The sequence below is a fragment of the Balaenoptera borealis genome (assembly GCF_965194805.1).
Source record: "Balaenoptera borealis genome assembly, chromosome: 14".
In the NCBI taxonomy this organism is placed as follows: domain Eukaryota; kingdom Metazoa; phylum Chordata; class Mammalia; order Artiodactyla; family Balaenopteridae; genus Balaenoptera; species Balaenoptera borealis.
The window spans coordinates 85,206,457-85,225,479 of NC_138875.1; the positions used below are offsets into that span (position 1 = coordinate 85,206,457).

The 19,023-nt window shown below is 54.3% G+C and overlaps 1 protein-coding gene and 2 long non-coding RNA genes across 10 annotated transcripts in view; 1 reads left to right on the top strand and 2 right to left on the bottom strand.

The window, feature by feature from the left end:
- Positions 1 to 206: 206 nt before the first annotated feature.
- On the top strand, positions 207 to 17,688 carry KMT5A (lysine methyltransferase 5A). Of its 7 annotated transcripts, none has more exons than XM_082353870.1 (8): positions 207 to 227; positions 5,050 to 5,171; positions 6,279 to 6,435; positions 9,527 to 9,746; positions 10,136 to 10,223; positions 13,121 to 13,180; positions 14,810 to 15,000; positions 15,723 to 17,688. In XM_082353870.1, the coding sequence occupies exons 1-8, from the start codon at positions 218 to 220 to the stop codon at positions 15,931 to 15,933; spliced, it is 1,059 nt and encodes a 352-aa protein (XP_082209996.1). In that variant the 5' UTR covers positions 207 to 217; the 3' UTR covers positions 15,934 to 17,688. The 7 variants fall into 7 exon arrangements, with proteins under 7 accessions (XP_082209996.1, XP_082209999.1, XP_082209995.1 ...); XM_082353873.1 differs by lacking the exon at positions 207 to 227 and adding an exon at positions 4,450 to 4,781; XM_082353872.1 differs by lacking the exons at positions 207 to 227; positions 5,050 to 5,171 and adding exons at positions 4,649 to 4,781; positions 9,262 to 9,368.
- LOC309610699 lies at positions 240 to 4,390 on the bottom strand. Of its 2 annotated transcripts, none has more exons than XR_014234138.1 (3): positions 3,940 to 4,390; positions 3,729 to 3,845; positions 240 to 1,943 (listed from the first exon to the last, which is right to left on the bottom strand). It is a non-coding gene; the product is annotated as an uncharacterized lncRNA (long non-coding RNA). The 2 variants fall into 2 exon arrangements; XR_014234139.1 differs by having other exon boundaries at positions 240 to 2,350.
- Positions 16,809 to 19,023, bottom strand: part of LOC309610702 — a 111,759-nt gene continuing 109,544 nt past the window's right edge. The window contains exon 2 of the long non-coding RNA XR_014234142.1: positions 16,809 to 18,962. This is a non-coding gene — a long non-coding RNA (uncharacterized lncRNA). The remainder of the gene's footprint in view (positions 18,963 to 19,023) is intronic.

Sequence of the window (19,023 nt, forward strand, 5' to 3'; positions counted from 1 at the left end):
GAAGTGCGGCCGCTCGCCCCGCCCCCGCCGGGGAGGCGGGGAGAAGGGCGGGCTTTCCCTCTCGAGTTCGCCTATCACGGCAGGAAGCCTGGGGAAAGGCGGGCAGCCGCGCCAATCAGGGCAGCAGCCGGGGTCCGGCGGAGCAGTTGGCTACAATTGTAACTTTTTTCGAAAGCTGCGTTTCCCGGGAGATCCTAGGCGGTGACAGAGCGCGGCCATGGCTAGAGGTATTGGCCCGGGTGGCCAGCGCCGGGGCAGCTGGGATAGGGGGTCGCGCTGGAGGCGGGACTGAGGTGGCGGGAGCTGCGGCAGGGAGGCGCTCTCCCGCCAGCTGCTCGCACGGAGCGCGGGGACGAGCGGGGGTGCGGGGCTGCGGAACCTTCCCCACCTCGTCCCCACCCTCGCTTCCGAAGCCCCCAGAAACCCCTCCCACTCCCGTGCTTCGGTTTCTCCTCTTTAAAGTGTGGGCACCCGGTGGCCTGCCTCTCCCGACGCAACGGGGCCATATGTCAAAGCTGTTTGGAAACTAAAGCGCAGGGCACCTCCAGGGAATCGTTGTCATTGATACAAATGGGGGGAGGGCGAGGCTTCGCCTGCTTAAGGGCTCTCTCTTGTTAGGAAAGGAGGTGACCCCGAGGCGAGGGCGCAGATCGGTAACCTACATGGTGGGGAGCGCGTCGGAGTGGACCCCGCAGCAGGCGCCTTCCTTTCCCTCCCCACTCCCTGAGTCAGCTCTGCGCCGCCGGGGCGGGGACGGGCCCCGCTGGCCCACTTTGGGGTGAAACAGGTCCCCTGGCACCTCCCGGGGCGGCCCTTCGCGCCGCAGCTGATCAGGACTCCTGCCCACGGGAGATGGCTTGGGTGGGTTTGTGCAGCCGCGAGGGAGGCGATGTCCCTGCCTGAAGTTCTTCGCAGTTAGTTTGCTGTCAGGACAGTAAGACCCACGTTATGTGGCAAAGTGATCTACAACCGCTGGTCATTTCCAGCCGCTGTGTCTCCTTCATGCAAAAACTTGAGCGTGATGGTTCACTTGAATTATAATTTTAAAGAAATAAGTTGAGGTTTTACATCTTTCTCAAAATTCTCAGGGTATTACATATTAGTAGGAATTTGCCTTAATGCAGTATGCTCCCTATGGCGATCATAATGAATAAAATAAGGATTCATTCAGCAAATATTTATTGGGCTTCTTTGTTTTCAGCCCCTGCACCCAGGTGGATCATTTATTCTCCCAGCATCCCTTTACGGTCTTTTGGGACAAGATTTACCTAGATTATGATTAAGAAATGAGGCATAGTGAACTTCATGTTAAAGAGCTTCGTAACCCAGTCCACACAGAAAAGTAAGATGCCTTAAATATTTTTCTTCAGAAAAGGGTTAAGCATCTAAAAGTATACTTAATAATATCTGACTAATTTATCTGACAAATCTTAATAAAGCTATGCTTCCCTGATTCATTTTTCCCATCACAGCAAAATCATTTAAACTACCTGTTTTAACAATAGTGCATTAAAAAAAAAAAAAATAGCTTGCTTTAATTAATCTGTGGGGGGAAACAAAGTGAACCACTCTGCCATTGAAATACTTAAATACTTAATATGGGCAAGTAATAATTACCGTTGAGGGCCAGGTGCTTTATTATGTCAGTTAATCTTTACAAACTGCTACTTCCATTTTTCAGAGGTGGAAGCTGAAGTCCAAAGTCACTGTCCAGACTCTGGCCATTTTGTGTCTTTGCTTGTTCCACTCTACCTCCCTTATTTAGCCAAAGTGAAGATGAGTGTTCCCAGCTTCTACCATAACAGGTTGCAAATCACCTTTGTAATGTACTGGTTAGTGATTCTCAGTGACTCACATGACCCCCTCCCCCCACCATGAAGAGTCAGTCTTTTCCTTCTAGAAAAGAGGTCTTCGTTCCTAACTTGTAGTTCACTTTGAGAGCCCTGCGGAGTCACATGAACAAAATGTTCAGATACCGGGTAACTCCTCTCTGGTTTTGAAGTTTTACAATCATGTAAATATTTACAGCCTCAAGGATATTACTTTGGGCAGGATCCGTCCATCTACTTTTCCCCGTTTCTACTGCCACTGTCAGATGGCCTCATACTTGGTCTCCCTCTTCCCACTGTGACCATCTCCAATTTATTGTGCCTCAGCAGCTAGAGTGGTCCCCAAGAACACAGATTTTTATCATGTGACTCTCACCACTCCTTCCGCCCCTAAACTCCCCTTTTGTTCTTAGGATCAAATCCACAGTCCTCACCCTGGCCTGTAAGGGGCCTACCCACCCCTCTCGCCTCAGTGTGCTCCATCTCTGTCTGTGTTCATTGTTGTGTCTTTAGCCCAGGGCCTGGAACACAGTAGGTAGTCAATAAATGCTTGTTGAATGAATGAATTGTTATTTTAGTGTCTGAGTTTGAGGAAAGCAATATACATTTTTTTTATGCTGAAGTATCCTCATATCCATCAGTATCTCAGTCATGTGACCCTTAGGCAAGTGATTTATTTCCCCCAAGCCTCGATTTCTACATCTGTGAAATAGAATAGTACCTTCTCATAAATGGTTGGGAAGGTTAAATTAAATAATGCATTATTGTACGGCCTGACACAGTAAACATTCAGTAAGTGCGAGCTATTAGTATCATTGCTGTTGGATTCTATTTCTATGAGACCCTGGGCAACATTAAGAGTTTTTATTTCTGTGATTGGGTATATGTATTTGTTATGCACATGTGAACACCTCATGTACAGACAAAACAAAGTGTTTTGAAACTTTACTGAAGGATTTGAACTACATTTTCTAGCTACTAGAGCTGCAGAGTTGAGAGAAATGGGTGCTAGACTTGTATTTTAACGTATCCCCTGCATTTTGTGGGCTATGATGGAGAAAGCTATAGCCCTGAGTATGTGTGTGTAGTGGGGGCGAGGAAGTTAAAACAGTATGAGAAATGGACAAGCTGATCTGAGCAGCTGCTTCCTGCCTCCAGACCATGATTCCAATGATAGTTTGGCAACAAACTACAAACCTTCTCTGCCCTGCAGAGGTAACAGACACTGTTTCAGATGGCTCAACCTGGGTGTCAGAGTGTCACTTTAGAATCCTAACTCTCTGCATAGTCGCTTGGGTATTCAAGTGGGCAGACTACCCTACCCCACTGGAGTCAGTGGTTGGATGGGTATGGCAGTGGTTCCCCAGCCCTGCTCTGAAGGATTCTAAAGCATGAGCTGATTTGGGAGGTGTTGCCCTGAGCAGTGTCTTGCCATTTAATCCACTGTCTTATCCCTTCTAAGGGGAGGCAGCTACTTAAAGTGACAGCCATTTGTTTATCTGGGGATGTCAAAGGTGCCCTGGGTACCTTATGGAATTCATAGTTCTTAGTTTTTATCCACGAGGATGCTGAGGCCTAGTCTGGGGAAGGGACTTGGCCATGGTCACAAAGCACCTCTGGGGCAGATGCAGGGAGAGATACCCAATCTTTGCCTCCCAGGCCATAACCCAAGGCTAGATGCCCCGAGGTGTCTTGTTTGCATTATGACTTTGCACAAATACAGGGACTCTTTTGGCCATGGGCCCTCAAACCCTAATGGCTACAGCACAGTGGTTCAGGGCAGTAAGGTATACTGGAACCCCTGCCTCCCAGGACATTTCCTCGTTCGGGGACAGGAGACTTGGGTGACTTGCTAAACCCTCTGCAACACCATTTGCTCCTCCATGTTTATTTCCTCACCTGTAATCTGGAAGTTAGTGGCCGGGAGTGTAGGCTCTGGTCTGTTGGCCTGGTAATCTATTTCTAGTTCTGAGAACTTGGCCAAGCTCCTCACTTCTCCGAGGTTGTTTTCCCTGTCTGTGGAAGAGAAAATAATGGTGTCTACCTTCAAAGGGCCGTTGTGAGGTCTGAATGGCATAAGGTATGCAAGAGAAGCACCCAGCAAACATACCATTATAATTCCTGGCTCTATTTCCCCAGGGTCCGGACCGGTCAGGTGCAGACCGCCTGGGTTTGACACCTGACCTGATCGCTTTCTAGTTCTGTGGCTTTGGACAAGCCCCTGCACCTCCTTGGAACCTCAGTATCCGCATCATAAACGGGTTAGCCACAGGACCTGGCCCCCAGGGGCTTGCCGGGAAGGTTAAATGCCCAGGAAAACGCTCCGTGAGCACAGGCTCGGGCACACAGGAGGGCTCTCGCCTGTCGCGTTCACCGCTGCCGACTGCGCCTGGCACGGACGGGTCTCCCGAAATAGCCGTTGAGCCAGCGAGAGTAGGAGCCTGGCCGGCCGAGAGCCCGGGCTGTCATTATCATGTTTCCCACCCCTTCCTCCCCGAGTGGCTAAGGACGCGCGAGAGGGGGCGCGCCCGAGTCGGGATTCCTCGCGGCCGCGGGGCCCGCCCTCCTTCGTTCCCTCCCCTTCTCCCTCCCTCGCTCCGGAGGAGCCTCGCAGCGCCGCCCCTGCCAGCCCCCTCCCCGGCCGGGAGCGGACGGTGGGTGGCGGCAGCGGCGAGCGGGCGGGCCGCGGAGGACGCGCCGCCAGCGCCTCCCTCCCTGCGTCCTCGGTCCCGGGCCGGCCGGGGCTGCCGCGGCGCGCGGGTGCCGGGCTCTGCCTCGCAGGCCATGGGGGAAGGGGGCGCCGTGGGGCGCCGCCGGCCCTTCCCCGGGGCGCCGCGGCGGCGCTGGTGGCGGCGGCAGCAGCAGCAGCAGCGGCAGCGGCAGCGCTGGTGGCCGGGCCGCGGCGAGGGCGAGTGCGCGGGGCGCGCCGCCATGGGCCTGGCCGGGCTGCAGGTGGGTGTGTCGGGCCCGGCCGCGCGGGGGGCGGGCGGCGCGCGGGGCCCGGCCGGGCCGGGCGGCGGGAGGGCGACTCGGGCCGCGGCCCGGCCCCGCCGGCCGGCCCCGGCCTCCCGGCGGCGCGGGCGGCCCACCGCCGCCGGGCCCTCGGAACATGGCTGCGGCGGGAGGCGCCGCTGCGGCGCCCGGCCCGGGCGGCCCCGCTCCCCGCCCCGCCGCGCCCTGAGCGCCCCCTCCCCCGCTTCCCCCGGGTCCCCCTCTCCAGGCAGGAAGATGTCCAAGCCCCGCGCGGTGGAGGCGGCGGCGGCGGCGGCGGCGGTGGCAGCGACGGCCCCGGGCCCGGAGATGGTGGAGCGGAGGGGCCCGGGGAGGCCCCGCACCAACGGGGTAAGCAGGCACCCTCCCCGCACTCGCTCGGCGCGCCCCGAGGGGCCGTGCGGCCGGGCGCCCCTGTCGGCCCCGCTCCGAGAGCACGTGGGCGCCCCCGCGGCCCTGGGGCGGGGGTGCGGGCGGGGCGCCCGGCCGGGCAGCTTCCTTTTCTGCTGCCTGCCTGGGAGTGGCGTCCACGCCCGCTCCGCCATGACCCTGGCAGTGTTTGACCTCGGAAAAGTTTGTGTCTTTATGGCATTTCCATGCCCCGAGACCCAGCCACCCCGGTGGTGGCCGCCTTCCCAGAGTGTGCGGGGCCTGCCCGGGGCCCTCGGGGAGGTCACGGGGTCTCGCTGACTTGGTGTTGAATGGCTCACCAGGCAGAAAGGCTCGGCAGGGTTTCTGGGAAGGCCCTCCTCCCGTCTCTGCTTACTCAGAGGAGAGGCCGCACACCCAGAGACACCAGCAGTGACCTGTCCGCCCCACCGGTCTGCCCACCGCAGTCGAGTAACCGCCCTAAATGCGCCGGCTCTGGGCGTTTCTTCCATTAGCTCCGCACCCCCCAGTTAGCCCGAGAGAACTACCCCAACCGCAGCCCAGTCCCGCAGTCCTGGGAGGCTGCTGGGCTGCATGATTTGAGAGGGGCCAGGCTTGGGCACACAGAAGGCTCAGGCAGTAATGGCAAGTCCTGCCAGCTGACCTCAGGACTGAGAAGTGGTTGATCAGGTTCCCTGAGGCCCGCTTCTGTGCCAGAGTCCCTGCAGCTCCTGCCAGGGCAGTCGGCTCCTGCACTAGGCCAGCCCTTCCAATCCCGGCCTTGTTTACCCTGGTCCTTCTGACCTCCTTGCTACTGGTAGGTTGCCTCCTTCTTATATAGACCTTTGTGGACAGCTGGTTCTGCTGTCCAGATGTCCCCCCTTAGCGAATGGAATTAGAGACGGACTTGGACCTGGGGGATTCTGAACCTTCCACTGCTCTGCTGGGGCTGGCTTCACCTAGTAGCCCAGTTTTTGAGAGATGTTGTCTATTTTTTGTCTTTTGTATTCTGATTGCCCCCTCGTCTGCCTAAATCTTGTGGGATCTTCTTTTTCAAGCCTCTTTCAGAATATGTATTTGTCGTTTTAGGAGAATGTATTTACCGGGCAATCAAAGATCTATACCTACATGAGCCCGAACAAATGCTCTGGAATGCGTTCCCCCCTTCAGGAAGAGAACTCAGTTGCACATCACGAAGTCAAATGCCAGGGGAAGCCGTTAGCCGGAATCTACAGGAAACGCGACGGTAAGCCTCTGAAATGGCCCTGTTCTGACTACAGCTGGCCGGCTCGCATCCTGCAGAATAATGTAAATGTGCTAAATTTTTATCCAGTCTTTTCAAGCCGAAGTTCAAAAGGTTTGAACCATGTTTTGTCTTGCTGCTAGGAAACACAGACACAGGGGAAAGAGCTGCCTGTTCCAGGGCGTGTGCCCTGTTGGTCTAACAGGTTCTCCCTGCTTTCACAAGAGTTTGCGTGTCCTTCAGGCTTGATTATCTTGCCAAGTTGCAAAAATACGGCACCTGGCCTGTTGTTAGAGAGGCTCACAGGTGCTAAAAGTACAGAAATTATGAGTCTAGGTTGTCCAGACCATGCGCTTGCTTGCACTCCCGCTGAGTCGTGTGAACCTAAGGAACTGATTTCTTTCCCTTTTATGAGCTGGCCTTGACCTCAGTTCTAAAGTTTCTTTCTACTCAAGTGTTCAGTGCTGGTCTCTGGAGCATCATACTCTGGAATGAGATTTGGGGTTAAAATATTGAGCAAGAAAATTAATGGTTATTGAAAATTCTGTCTCGCCCTGGAGAACATGCTGAGACCTCTTCCAAATCTTGCTCTAACCCAAATATTCCCTTTTAAAGCTGAGGGCGGGGCGGGGGCGCTGGTGCGTGTGAGCTTCCCCCAGTTCACCGTGCTTCCTTCTGATTAAACCTCGCCTTAGAGAAGCAGAGCTCTGGCTATCACCAACTCCGTATAAGGAAGCTTTGTATCCGTTAACAGAAAGTGCCACGAGGGATGGGGTGGCCCAGCCTCTGGGCCAGATCTGAGACCCAAGGGCAGGAGCCAGCCCTCTGCCTGATTCCCCCTGGTGCACAGGGTGACGTTACTTCACATGATTTAGGTTCCAGTCCTAACTCTGCCATTTATGAGAGGAAGGGACGTGGGCAGTTTGCTACTCTTTTCTGAGCCTCAGTTCTCTCTGTACAGTGGGAGAGAGAGGAGTCCTACAGGACCGTTCTGAAGATCAGTTAAAAGAGCAGGTGCAGATGGGCTTTGTGCGGGAATTCCCTGGTGGTCCAGTAGTTAGGACTCGGCGCTTCCACTGCCGTGGGCCCCAGGTTCAATCCCTGTTCGGGGGAATTAAGATCTCAAAAGCCGTGCAGCGCGGCCAAAAAAAAAGGAGTCGGGGCGGCTTTGTGAGCTCTCCGTACGTCAGCCTGTTCTCCACTGGCCTGCGAGCATCACGGCCTGCCCCTCCCCGCATTTCCGCCTAGGCAGCACTCAGGACAGCACTCGCCACACTGGGTTGGGGAAGGGGCTCTTTTGAGATGGCGCTCAGCCAGTCTCACATCCCTTCTGGAACGGGGCGGGATGTAGATTGTCCTAAATGGGGACACGGGACACAAGCTAGCTGATTTGACTCGTAGTGTTACTACATGGCGACAGTCAGAATTGGGGGCTGGAGGAACATTGGAGGAGACCCCAAGGTCCAGATTCTTGTCCATGATTCTAGACCTTTTTCCTGCCTTGATGCAGACTCAGCATGACAGCTGATGTTCACGAGCACCACCCACTTCTAGGGTCACGCCCGACGCCTTAACTCCACCCAAGAGGGCGTACAAGGAGCAAGAATGGTCTGGATGGGTGCTGATGTATTTATTTTTCTCTTTTGTGTATTGAGATATAATTCTGATATCCTGAAGTTCACCATTTTAAAGGGTACAATTCAGTGGTTTTTAGCATATTCACAGATATGTGCAACTATCATCTCTGTTAAACTCCAGTACATTTTCATCACCCCAAAAAGAAAGCCTGTAACCTATTCACAGTCACTCCCCATTCCTCCCTTCCCCCAGCCCCAGGCAGCCATTAATCTATTTCCCGTCTCTATGGATTTGCCTATTCCAGACATTTCACATAAATGGAATCATCTAATATGTGGCCTTTTGTGTCTGGCCTCTTTTACTCGTTATAATGTTTTCAGGGTTCATCCATGTTGTAGCCTGTGTCAGTACTTCGTTCCTTTCTGTGGCTGAATAATATTCCATCCTGTGGATGTACCACATTTTATTTACCCATTCATCATTTGATGGATGTTCAGGTTGTTTCCATTTTTTGATACTTCCATATTATCAGTAAGCTACTGCAAACGTTCATATACAGGTTTTTGTGTAGACATCTGCTTTTAATTCTCTTGATAGATTCCTAGAACTAGAATTGCTGGGTCATATGGTAACTCTATGTTTAACATTTTGGAGAACTGCCAAATTCTTTTCCAAAGTGACTGCACCATCTTACATTCCCACCAGCAATATATTATTTAATTATTTGTTAAAAGTAAAATCTTTTTTGAGGAAAAATAGTCCAACACTGGTGCTCCACAACTATTTTTAGTAACAAGTCATTGGCGACGTCCCTCACAACACACTGACTGGTGCCGGGGCACCGTGCTGGGAACCACTGTGAATACTGGGCTTCGACCCTGTTAGAACAGGGAATTTAAAAAAAAGAAAACGAGTCTGAAATGAATCACGCCAGGCAGCTAGGTCTTGGGGAAGAGGTCTTTGCTGGGGAGAGGTTCTGCTTTATTGCCTTACTCCTGTCCACCAACACTGGCCCACCCTTTAGGAATTTAGCTTTTTTCCCTGGGGTCTGCAGCCCATTTCCTGAAAAGCCATTGGTCGAGCCCTCACGCCAGTGTGGCCGGCCGTGGTGCTTCTGCTTCAAGGGCTCTTTCCCTCAAGATGCAGAAGGCCCAGTGTGTTGATTAATTAGATGAGAGGGATCCACTCACAATGTATATGTTGACTCATCGTGGTATAACACTTCAAATATCTTCTAATTGTATTTATCAGTTATACCTCAACAAAGCTAGAAAAAGAAAAAAAAGGTGCAGAAGACCAAAAGCTGCACCCAGTGTCTGGGTCAAAAAGTAAAGCCAGATGCTTTGCCCAAGATACTGGTTAGTGGACACCAAGCTTAACAGCCCAAGGGCACGACTGCCCAACACGTCCCCTCCCTCTCTTCTCTCCACGCCTGTCTTAGCACGCGGCTGAGGGCTGGAAGGTGGGAGCCGGTGGGTCCAGAGTCAGCCTGTCTCTCCCCACCCTCTGCCCACAGAGAAAAGAAACTCTGGGAATGCAATACGAAGCTCCGTGAAGGCCGAGGAACAGAAGATCAAAGACGCCAGGAGAGGTCCCCTGGCCCCTTTTCCAAACCAAAAATCTGAAGCAACAGAACCTCCCAAAACCCCGACCTCGTCTTGTGAGTCTCCCAACGCAGCTGCCGCCAAGCAAGCCCTGAAAAAGCCCGTCAGGGGCAAACAGGCTCCCAGGAAAAAGTAAGTGCCCCCTGGAGGCCACCCCTAACACAGGGCAGCCTGCCCAGTGCCAGCCGGGGTGAGGCCGCCCACCCTCTCAGCCCCTTGAGCCGTCAAGGCTCAGATTCCTGAGTCGCCACCGGGGACACCACTGTTTGTCAGCATCTTGGTCTGTCACGGGTCCAGAGCTCAGGAGCCCACTCCCTGCCGAGAGTAGGCAGCCTGTCTTTGACATTCTCTCTGAGGCCCCCGTGGGCAGGTGAGCCTAAGTGACCCTGGGCCGCAGTGGACAGAGGTGTTGAAGTGACATGGTTTCCAAGGAGGCTGCTGCTAAGGGGTTGTGTGCCTCCTGGATGTGAATGTGGTCTCGGTGCTAATACTTGTTTTCTCCTCTTCCTTTCTCACCCCAGAGCTCAAGGAAAAACGCAGCAGAATCGTAAACTCACAGATTTCTACCCTGTTCGAAGGAGCTCCAGGAAGAGCAAAGCTGAGCTGCAGGTAGAGTCACGTGGTTTCGATTCCAGCTCTCGGAAGGGGCAGGGCATCCCAGTGGGCAGTGCTTGCCGTGCCCAGCCTGAGCTTGCTTTGTATCATCTTGGGACAAGTCTCTTGGCCTCCATGGCCTTGATATTCTCCTTGGTCTAGTGGGGGTCGTCATAACGCTCTGGGTCACCATGAAGCTTAGTTACGATGCCTCTGTGGAGGAGCCTTGTCGCATGTAGCATGTGGCCTGGAAAGTCAGGACTTACCATGAAAGTGGCTTTGGCAGGGCCATTGGAGCCTAGGACCGTGAAGGCTGCGTGCTCTTGGGAGGCTTGTTTTTCTGCTGTCCAGAGGTTTCATGTCTCGAGGTAGTGAAGAGCAGTGGCTTGGGAACCGCTTCCTGGTTGTGTGATGTCGGGCCAGTTACTTAACTGCTCTGTGCCTCTCTGTCCTGTCTGTAAAATGGGATAATAAAGCAGTACCGTGTGCGGTTGTTGGGAGGGCTACGTTCTTAAGTTAATGCATGTAGAACACTTAGAACCGTGCCTGGTATGCACTGAGCACCTGTTAACTATTGTCACTGTTGCTTCCCCCGTGTTGTCCCTTCCCGGGGCCCCTCTCTGCTCTTTCCCACCCCGCCACTGTCCCTCGGAACGTGCGGAAACCAGGCAGGAAGGCTGACCAGGCTGTGAGGCCCCCGCCTGCCGTGTTTGCAGAGTGCTGAGCTGTGCAGTCGATCAATATTTGATGCAGTGAGGTGTGGTTATTGCCTTTCTGTTAGGGGAACCCAGGGTGTGGCCGGGCCCTGCAGCCCCCGACTGCTTCCGTCCACCCTCCCGCCCCGGGGGCGGCAGGGTAACCTGCAGGCTTGGGAGTAGCGCTCAGGATTGCCCCCCACAAGGGAGGTGGGGGGCCCTGGCCTTTCAACCGGCACAGACCCCTTCGGCCTTTTGATGTGAGAGCTGTGGCTGTACAGATGGTGATCTAGCCTCTCTCCGCCCCCCACCTCTGAACTGGCAGGACTTCCTTTAAAAGAGGGGGGGAGGTCCATCTTTCCCCCTAGAGAAAAGCTTTGGCTTTATTTCCTTAGAAAGGCAGTGTCTTTCAGCCAAGAACAAGCTGTTACAAGCTGTTTGCCTGCAGCGGGAGGCGGTGTGAGGTCATCGTAGAGACAGCACTGCAGAGGGCGAGGCGGTGCCAGCCCCCAGAACCCGGGACGCCGCCCAGCCCCGCTCAGAGCCGCAGCGCCCACACGGGGAGCCTGGGGCTCCACCAGGCGCCGCTGTGGGCTGCAGGGGGGGGGGGCGGGCAGCTGAGTTGGCCTTTTTAATTAAAAACAACAACGGGGGCTCTCTGTCGGGGCAGTGGAGGCTGCAGCGGGCTGCGCCGCAGGTCTGCCGGCCCCTGCAGCAGGCGGGCGGCAAGCAGCAGGCGGCACAGTAAAGCTCACGCTGTCCCTGGACGCAGAGCCAGTGGCGAGGGAGACACACGCTGTGCCCGCCGCCGTTTGTGTTGGCTCTGCCGAGCGGGCACCGCGGCCAGGTGGTCGCCGGCCAGGACGGCGAGGCGGCTGTTGGCCGGGCTGCTGGGGCTGCGGCTGCCAGGGCGGCGGCGTCTCTTGACCGCAGAGGTGAAGCCCGAGGGCGGGGCAGCTGGGCCTCGTCTCAGGGGTGAGGTCAGGCCTGAGCTGCCTGCCCCCCGGGGCCGGCCGAAACCGAGGCCCAGGGCTGGGTGTGGGCAGCGGGGGTGAGACAGACAAAGAGCTCCGCAGACACCTCGCTGTGGCTGGAGACAGAGCGGGCAGGTCTGGGTTCAGGTCTAGGGTCCAAGGCCAGGGCCGCCGGAGGGTGGAAACTGGGCCTTGGGGAGATGCCCTGAACCCCTCCCTGCTTCGCTGGGGGTGCCCCTTCTCTGGTTGGCCTGACTGTGGGTGGGGTGACGGCCAGCACTGGGGCAGGGACTGCAGTGCTGGCAGAGCCCTGGCTGCGTCAGCCGCCACCCAGCCCAGCCCAGCCCAGCCCAGCCCAGCCCAGCCCAGCGCCGGGCCTGACGTGCAGAGCAGCCTGCTGACTCCGGCTGGGAACGTCTCGAGTCCGTCCCTCCTTCCTGTTCGCCGCCTTCACCCTCGTTCACACCTTGCTCCCTTCCCGCCCGCTCAGGCCCTGGGTCCCCCGTGGGCTGCTGCCAGAATCCTCTTGAGGACGCTCAGAGCTGGTTGCTCACATGCCCCAAACCCCCGAGCCTCCAGAGTGAAACTCAGGGCTGTGCATTCAGGGCCTCTCCCCGGCCCCAGCTCTCCTCAGCTTGTCTCCTCTGCCTGGTTCTGTCACGGCAGGAAAGTCCCCCGTCGCCTATCCCAGTTTTCCCACGAGTACTCCCATTTATTTCTGCACGCTTGTAACTGATTCATCATTTAACAAGGTAGCTGTGTGTGCGCGTGTGGGGCGGCGGGGGGCCGTTGTTGCTTTGAGGGCTCACTACGTGCCAGGCACTGTTCTAGGCCAGAAGATTCCGCAGTGAACAGGCGGTGGGCACACGCACCCCGTCTGAAGGGCGCAGCCTCTCTGATCAGCCCTGGCTGGTGTCGTATGAAGTCAGAGTCCTGATTTTTAGATGTCAGCAATTTCGATATTTTTTAAAAGTCTGCGTGGGCCAAACAGAACATAGCCACAAGCCCGATTCTGCCCTTGGGGCCACCACTGTCTCCCTCTTGGCCTCTTTAAACCCCAGGTGGCGAATGGTCCACCTCAGATGGGCAGTGAGGAAAGGACGGGGGCTTGGGGGCCTGGGCATCCTTCGGGACCGATGCCCTGGAGGCCAACTGCACGTGACCTGCGGGCGGCCGGGGCTCCTGGAATGGCCTCGGAGAGAATGCTGACGCACGTCTCATTCCTTCTTTCCTCCCCACCCAGTCTGAAGAAAGGAAAAGAATAGACGAATTGATTGAAAGTGGGAAAGAAGAAGGAATGAAGGTAAGGGGCCGCAGGGCCCACTGCGTGGAGGTTAAGGCTGTGAAGTCGCCCCTTCCCTGGTGCAGAGGCTCACATAGGAGCTGCGCGGCTTTAACCCTCTGCTGGTCACTGTGACCAGGCGGGCCGTTACAGGTTGTCGAGGGACCAAATGCTGAAAGTATCGTTAAAGGGAATGCCTCACGAAGGAAACATGAGATGTTATCCTGAGGAAACTTTTTAAAAATTATGATGAAATACATGCAACATAAAATTTACCATTGTAACCATTTTTAAGTGTGCAGTTAAGTACATCCTACAGTCACAGTTGTGCGATCATCATCTCTGTCTAGTTCCAGAACTTTTTCGTCCTCCCAAATGGAAACCCCGTACCCATCTGCACTCACTCGCGTTCCCTGCCCTCAGCCCCTGACAGCCACCAGTCTGCTTGCTGTCTCTATGGGTTTGCCTATTCTGGACACTTCATACAAATGGAATCATAGAATGTGTAGCCTGTTTTATCTGGCTTCTTTCATTTAGCCATGATGCTTAGGGAAACTTTTAAAAGGACAAACTGATCAAATTTTTCTAGACTCTTTTCCTGGGAAATGGCAATGCCCAGGAGATTTGCTTTTCTCTTCATATATTTCAGACACTGGGTGGATGAGAGGGGAGCAAGTCTCCATAGTGGTGGCCGGATGGCCCTGGGCTAGGACCCAGGGGTTGGAAAGCTTCAGTTTCCACCCACCACGGAGGGGGATCTGAAATTTTTTTTTTTTTTTTTTTTTTGCCCACACCGCACGGCTTGCGGGATCTTAGTTCCCTGACCAGGGATCGAACCTGTGCCCCCTGCATTGGAAGCTGGGGGTCCTAATCACTGGACTGTCAGGGAATTCCCTGGGGCAGGGGCCCCCAACCCCTGGGCCGCATGGCCAATACCGGTCCACGGCCTGTTAGGAGCCAGGCCGCACAGCGGGAGGTGAGCTGCGGGCGAGCGAACGAAGCTTCATCTGCGGCTCCCCCGTCGCTCGCGTTACCCCCTGAACGTCCCCACCCCTGTCCATGGAAAAATTCTCTTCCACGAAACCGGTCCCCGGTGCCAAAAAGGAGGGGGACCGCTGCCCTAGGGGGATCTGAATTTAAGTCTGGACCCCTCAAGCAATCACCCTCCATCTCCATTTAAAATGGAGTGAGGAGAAACCCAGGAGGGTTAGTTATGGGATAAAGGAGAGACTCAGAACGCTGGGTCCTGTTACTCCCCCGAAGAGGCCAGGACGGGGATTTGAGTCTGTGCTACACGGCTTCCTAGCTTTGTGGCCGTGGACACGACTCTGCCTCTCTAATCCCGTTTTCTCACCTGCAAGATGGGGCAGCACCCACCTAGCAGATCTCTCAGGATCTGGCGCAACAAGGCTCTGCAGATGGGCACAAGGGAACTCTTTGGGGTGATGGATTGTGGCAATAGTTGCACAACTGTGTATGTTGACTAATACCCACCAAACTGTACGTGTGAAATGAGTGAATTTTATGGCCTGCCGCAGTAAAGCTGTTCAAAGAACGCGGTGCAAGCCTCCCGCCCCCTGGAAGCCGGCCCTGCACGGTGGCGTTTGTTGCTGTTATGAACCAACCCTCCCTCTTGGCACCACCCAACAGATTGACCTCATCGACGGCAAAGGCAGGGGCGTGATCGCCACCAAGCAGTTCTCCCGGGGCGAGTTTGTGGTGGAATACCACGGGGACCTCATCGAGATCACCGACGCCAAGAAGCGGGAGGCTCTGTATGCGCAAGACCCCTCCACGGGCTGCTACATGTACTATTTCCAGTATCTGAGCAAAACCTACTGGTAAGTCCCCTGGTGCTTCGAGTGGCTCTTCCCCGCCCCCCCGGCAGAGGTCCAGCCAGAGGGCCACCGAGGGCACGCTGACTCTCCTGCTCCAGCTTCTTGTTTAGTTCTTGCTACCTTTTTTTCAAAGCTGTGATGCAGCTCCCCGACTTCCCATGTTTAATTTTGGGGATCGGAGTGGTTCTGGATGCCGTCTCGTGGGACAAGACGTAGACCAGTCTCATGAAAGCCTGCGTAGGGGCTCACCTGGCCCCTCCTCTGGGACCCATGGCCAGAACAGCTCTGGGAATCGCTGACTTCTCTGTCCCCAGTGTGGCAGTGTCACTGATTGCTTTTTTTTAAATAGACTGTACTTTTTAGAGCAGTTTTAGGTTCCCAGCAAAACTGAGTGGAACGTACAGAGCGTTCCCACGTACTGCCTGCCTCCACACCTGCACGGCCTCCCCCCACTGTCAACATAGTTGATTTTTATTCACTTATTTATTATGCAGAACTTCCACAAAGAGCCTTTTGCGTTCCCGTCTAGGCCTGCCCCCTGCCTGGGATACCCCACACCGAGCGCCTCTCTGGGCTCTTAAAGATATTTTTTTTGAGTTACTTCGCTTTCCCAAAAACGTGGCCCTAAATAACCGTCCCACCAGAGCTGAGAGCAAGCATGACTCTGACTGGGTTCAAAACCCTTTTTATCAATTTAATCCTCTGTCGCCCTCCCTCCCCGCCAGCGTGGATGCAACCAGAGAGACAAATCGCCTGGGAAGACTGATCAATCACAGTAAATGTGGGAACTGCCAAACCAAACTGCACGACATCGACGGCGTGCCTCACCTCATCCTCATTGCCTCTCGCGACATCGAGGCTGGGGAGGAGCTCTTGTACGACTATGGGGACCGCAGCCGGGCTTCCATCGAAGCCTACCCCTGGCTGAAGCATTAACCCCACGGCCCTGCCCCTCCCCCCTCCCTTCTTCAATGGACAAAGTGCCCTCAAAGGGAATTGACTTTTTTTTTTTTTTTTTTTTTTTTTTTACACATTTAATCTTAGCAGATTACTTCAGATGTTTTTAAAAAAGTATATTAAGATGCCTTTTCACTGTAGTATTTAAATATCTGTTACAGGTTTCCAAGGTGGACTTGAACAGATGGCCTTATATTACCAAAACTTTTATATTCTGGTTGTTTTTGTACCTTTTTTGCATACAAGTCGAACGTTTGTGCTTCCCGTGCGTGCAGTCAAAGACTCAGCACAGGTTTTAGAGGAAAGAGTCGAACACGAACTAGGAAGCTGGGCGATGCGCCTGCGTCCACCCGAGGAGCCGGGAGTCTCTCCCCTCCTCACCCCCGACGTCCCAGTGCCAGGCGGGCGCGAGGAAGAGCTGCCTCCCCACGGCCTGGACGGGATGTTCCCAAGCTCTTGTTTTCCTGACATCTCGACAGGCGCACATTGAAGTGTATGAATATTTTTTAAAAAGGTTTCACAGTAAGATAGTCTTCCCCTCTGCTTTCTCGAAAGCTTACTGACCCGGTGGCTCACGGGCTGGGCCTAGATTTACTCTTCCACGGGCTGCCGCTTTTCTGGGCACCTCGAAGCATCAGGGCGGGGAATCAAAGCAGATGTGGGCAGGGACAAGCACTGCTTACCTAGCCCTGCCGGCAGGGGTTCCCGAAACTGGGTTAATTTCTTTATAGAAATGTGAACACTGAGCTTATTTTAAAAAAAATAATAAAAATCAAAAAACAAAAAAGAAAAAAAAGAAACCACAGAAGACAACTTACATGTATATAGGTCTTGAAGTGAGTGACGTGGCTGCGTTTTTGTTTGGGGTTTTTTTTTTTAGTTTGGCTTTTTTTCTCCCCCTTGGTTTTGTTTCTGTAGAAGAGATTTGAGATGGTACACTATTCTAATCAAAAATAAAGTTTTGTAGTGGGACCAGAAATCACTTACCAATTCCCCACCTCCCCACCCCCCCCGCCCCAACCTGATTCTGCTGGGTTGAAAGTTCCAGACCTGCTGTCAAGGCTTTTGTTTGTCAGACCCCCTGGTGTCCTTCCTGTGAAGATGCAGCCATGAACCAAAGGGTGAGCCTGCAAGCCCCGAAATGCAGGGCCCCACCCCCGAAATGCAGGGCCCCACCCCCGAAATGCAGGGCCCCACCCCCGAAATGCAGGGCCCCACCCCAGCTGCTGGAGTGCCGGGGAGCGGGCGGGCCCAGCGGCCCAGGGGTCACGGCTAAGGGTAAAGTCTCCACCTCGACTGTGACAGCAGGAGGAGCAGATAGCTTCCTCCCAAAGGGGAACCGAGTCCCACTTTCTGTTAACCTGTAGTTCAGGGGCCTGGGGCTCTGGAGCCGTGACGGGGGGTCTCCTGGCCCCCTGCTCCCAGGTAAATGTGAATGGAGACAGGTATGAGAGCCTGTCCTCAACTTCAGTGCCCCCCGCCCCGGTCTCACGACGGTGCTACCTAAGAAAGTCTTCCCCCCACCCCACACTTGCCTGGTCAGTGGTCAGTGAATTGGAGGAGGATCCGATGGGAGTGTGTAAACGTGAGATAAAATGTCTTGGTTGTTACCTGTTTGTGGTTTAGCTTTGTATTTAAAAAAAAAAAAGAAGGAAATAAACTTGAAAATTATTTGTCATCATAAAAATGAAATGAAAATTAAAATATTTATTGCCAGGCGAGGCTACATGTGTCTTTCTGTTTTTTTGTTTGTTTTTTACAAGGCAGAGGCAGAAAAAAGGTTGCATTTTTTTGGTTTGGTTTTGTTTTTTGTTTCGGCCACACTGCACGGCTTGTGGGATCTTAGTTCCCCAACCAGGGATTGAACCCTGGCCCTCGGCAGTGAGAGCACGGAGTCCTAACCACTGGACTGCCAGGGAATTCCCGTTTTATTTTACAAAGGGCCACACACCAGTGTGAATCAGTTTTGGTGACTGTCCTCCTAGGGGACAGTCTCTTCGTTTTTATCATGGTGGGGGGGGGGGGTCAGAGGTTGCTTGTGGAGATTAAAAGTTAAACATGTTGCCCCCTCAGAACAATGCCTGGCAAGTAGTGTACATTTTAGCTGTTGTAATTGTCATTATTGTTGTTGTTTCTAACGTGCTAGACTTGATTCTCAGGTAGGTGTCTCAATGGTGCTGGAAGTCGTGTCCCCACCCCGCCCCGCCCCCGCCGCCAGCCCAGATCGCTGTCCCCACCGCACATGCCACCACCTGCCCCTGAGAGGCTTAGTTCCCTCAGCCCCGGGCACTGGAGGCAGGTTGGGACTGTGGGTAGAGTCCTTGGTTTACAGGCGGAAGATCCATTCCCATCGTCGATCGGCTTTAAGCATTTGTCAGCTGTCACCCTGAACAAATCACTTACCCTCTGAAATTTGTCCATCAAGTTTGGAACAGCCTCTGCCCACCTGCCTTGCAGGGGTTTCCGGAGGATTCAGTCATCATGTATTACTACCTCCTCACGTTGGAGGGGAAGTGTGGCCTGGTGGCCAAGTGCTCAGCCCTGGAACAGAACGTCAGGTTCCAGCCACTTAGCATCTGTGTAACCTTGGGCGGGTTACCCAACCGCCCTGCGTGCCACTTTCCTCCTCGGTGACACGAAGATGATACTGGTGCTTGTGTCGGGGTGATGGTGAGGATTGGATGAGTTTAAGACATAAAAAGTACTTGCACAGGGGCTTCCCTGGTGGCGCAGTGGTTGAGAATCCGCCTGCCAATGCAGGGGACACGGGTTCAAGCCCTGGTCTGGGAAGATCCCACATGCCACGGAGCAACTAGGCCCGTGAGCCACAGCTACTGAGCCTGTGCTCCGCAACAAGAGAGGGCGTGACAGTGAGAGGCCCGCGCACGGCGATGAAGAGTGGCCCCCACTTGCCGCAGCTAGAGAAAGCCCTCGCACAGAAACGAAGACCCGACACGGCCAAAAATAAATAAATAAATAAATAAATAATTAAAAAAAAAAAAAAAGTGCTTGCACATAGATGATCCTCAGTAATCAATGTTAGCTATTATTAGGATGAAAATTTTGAGT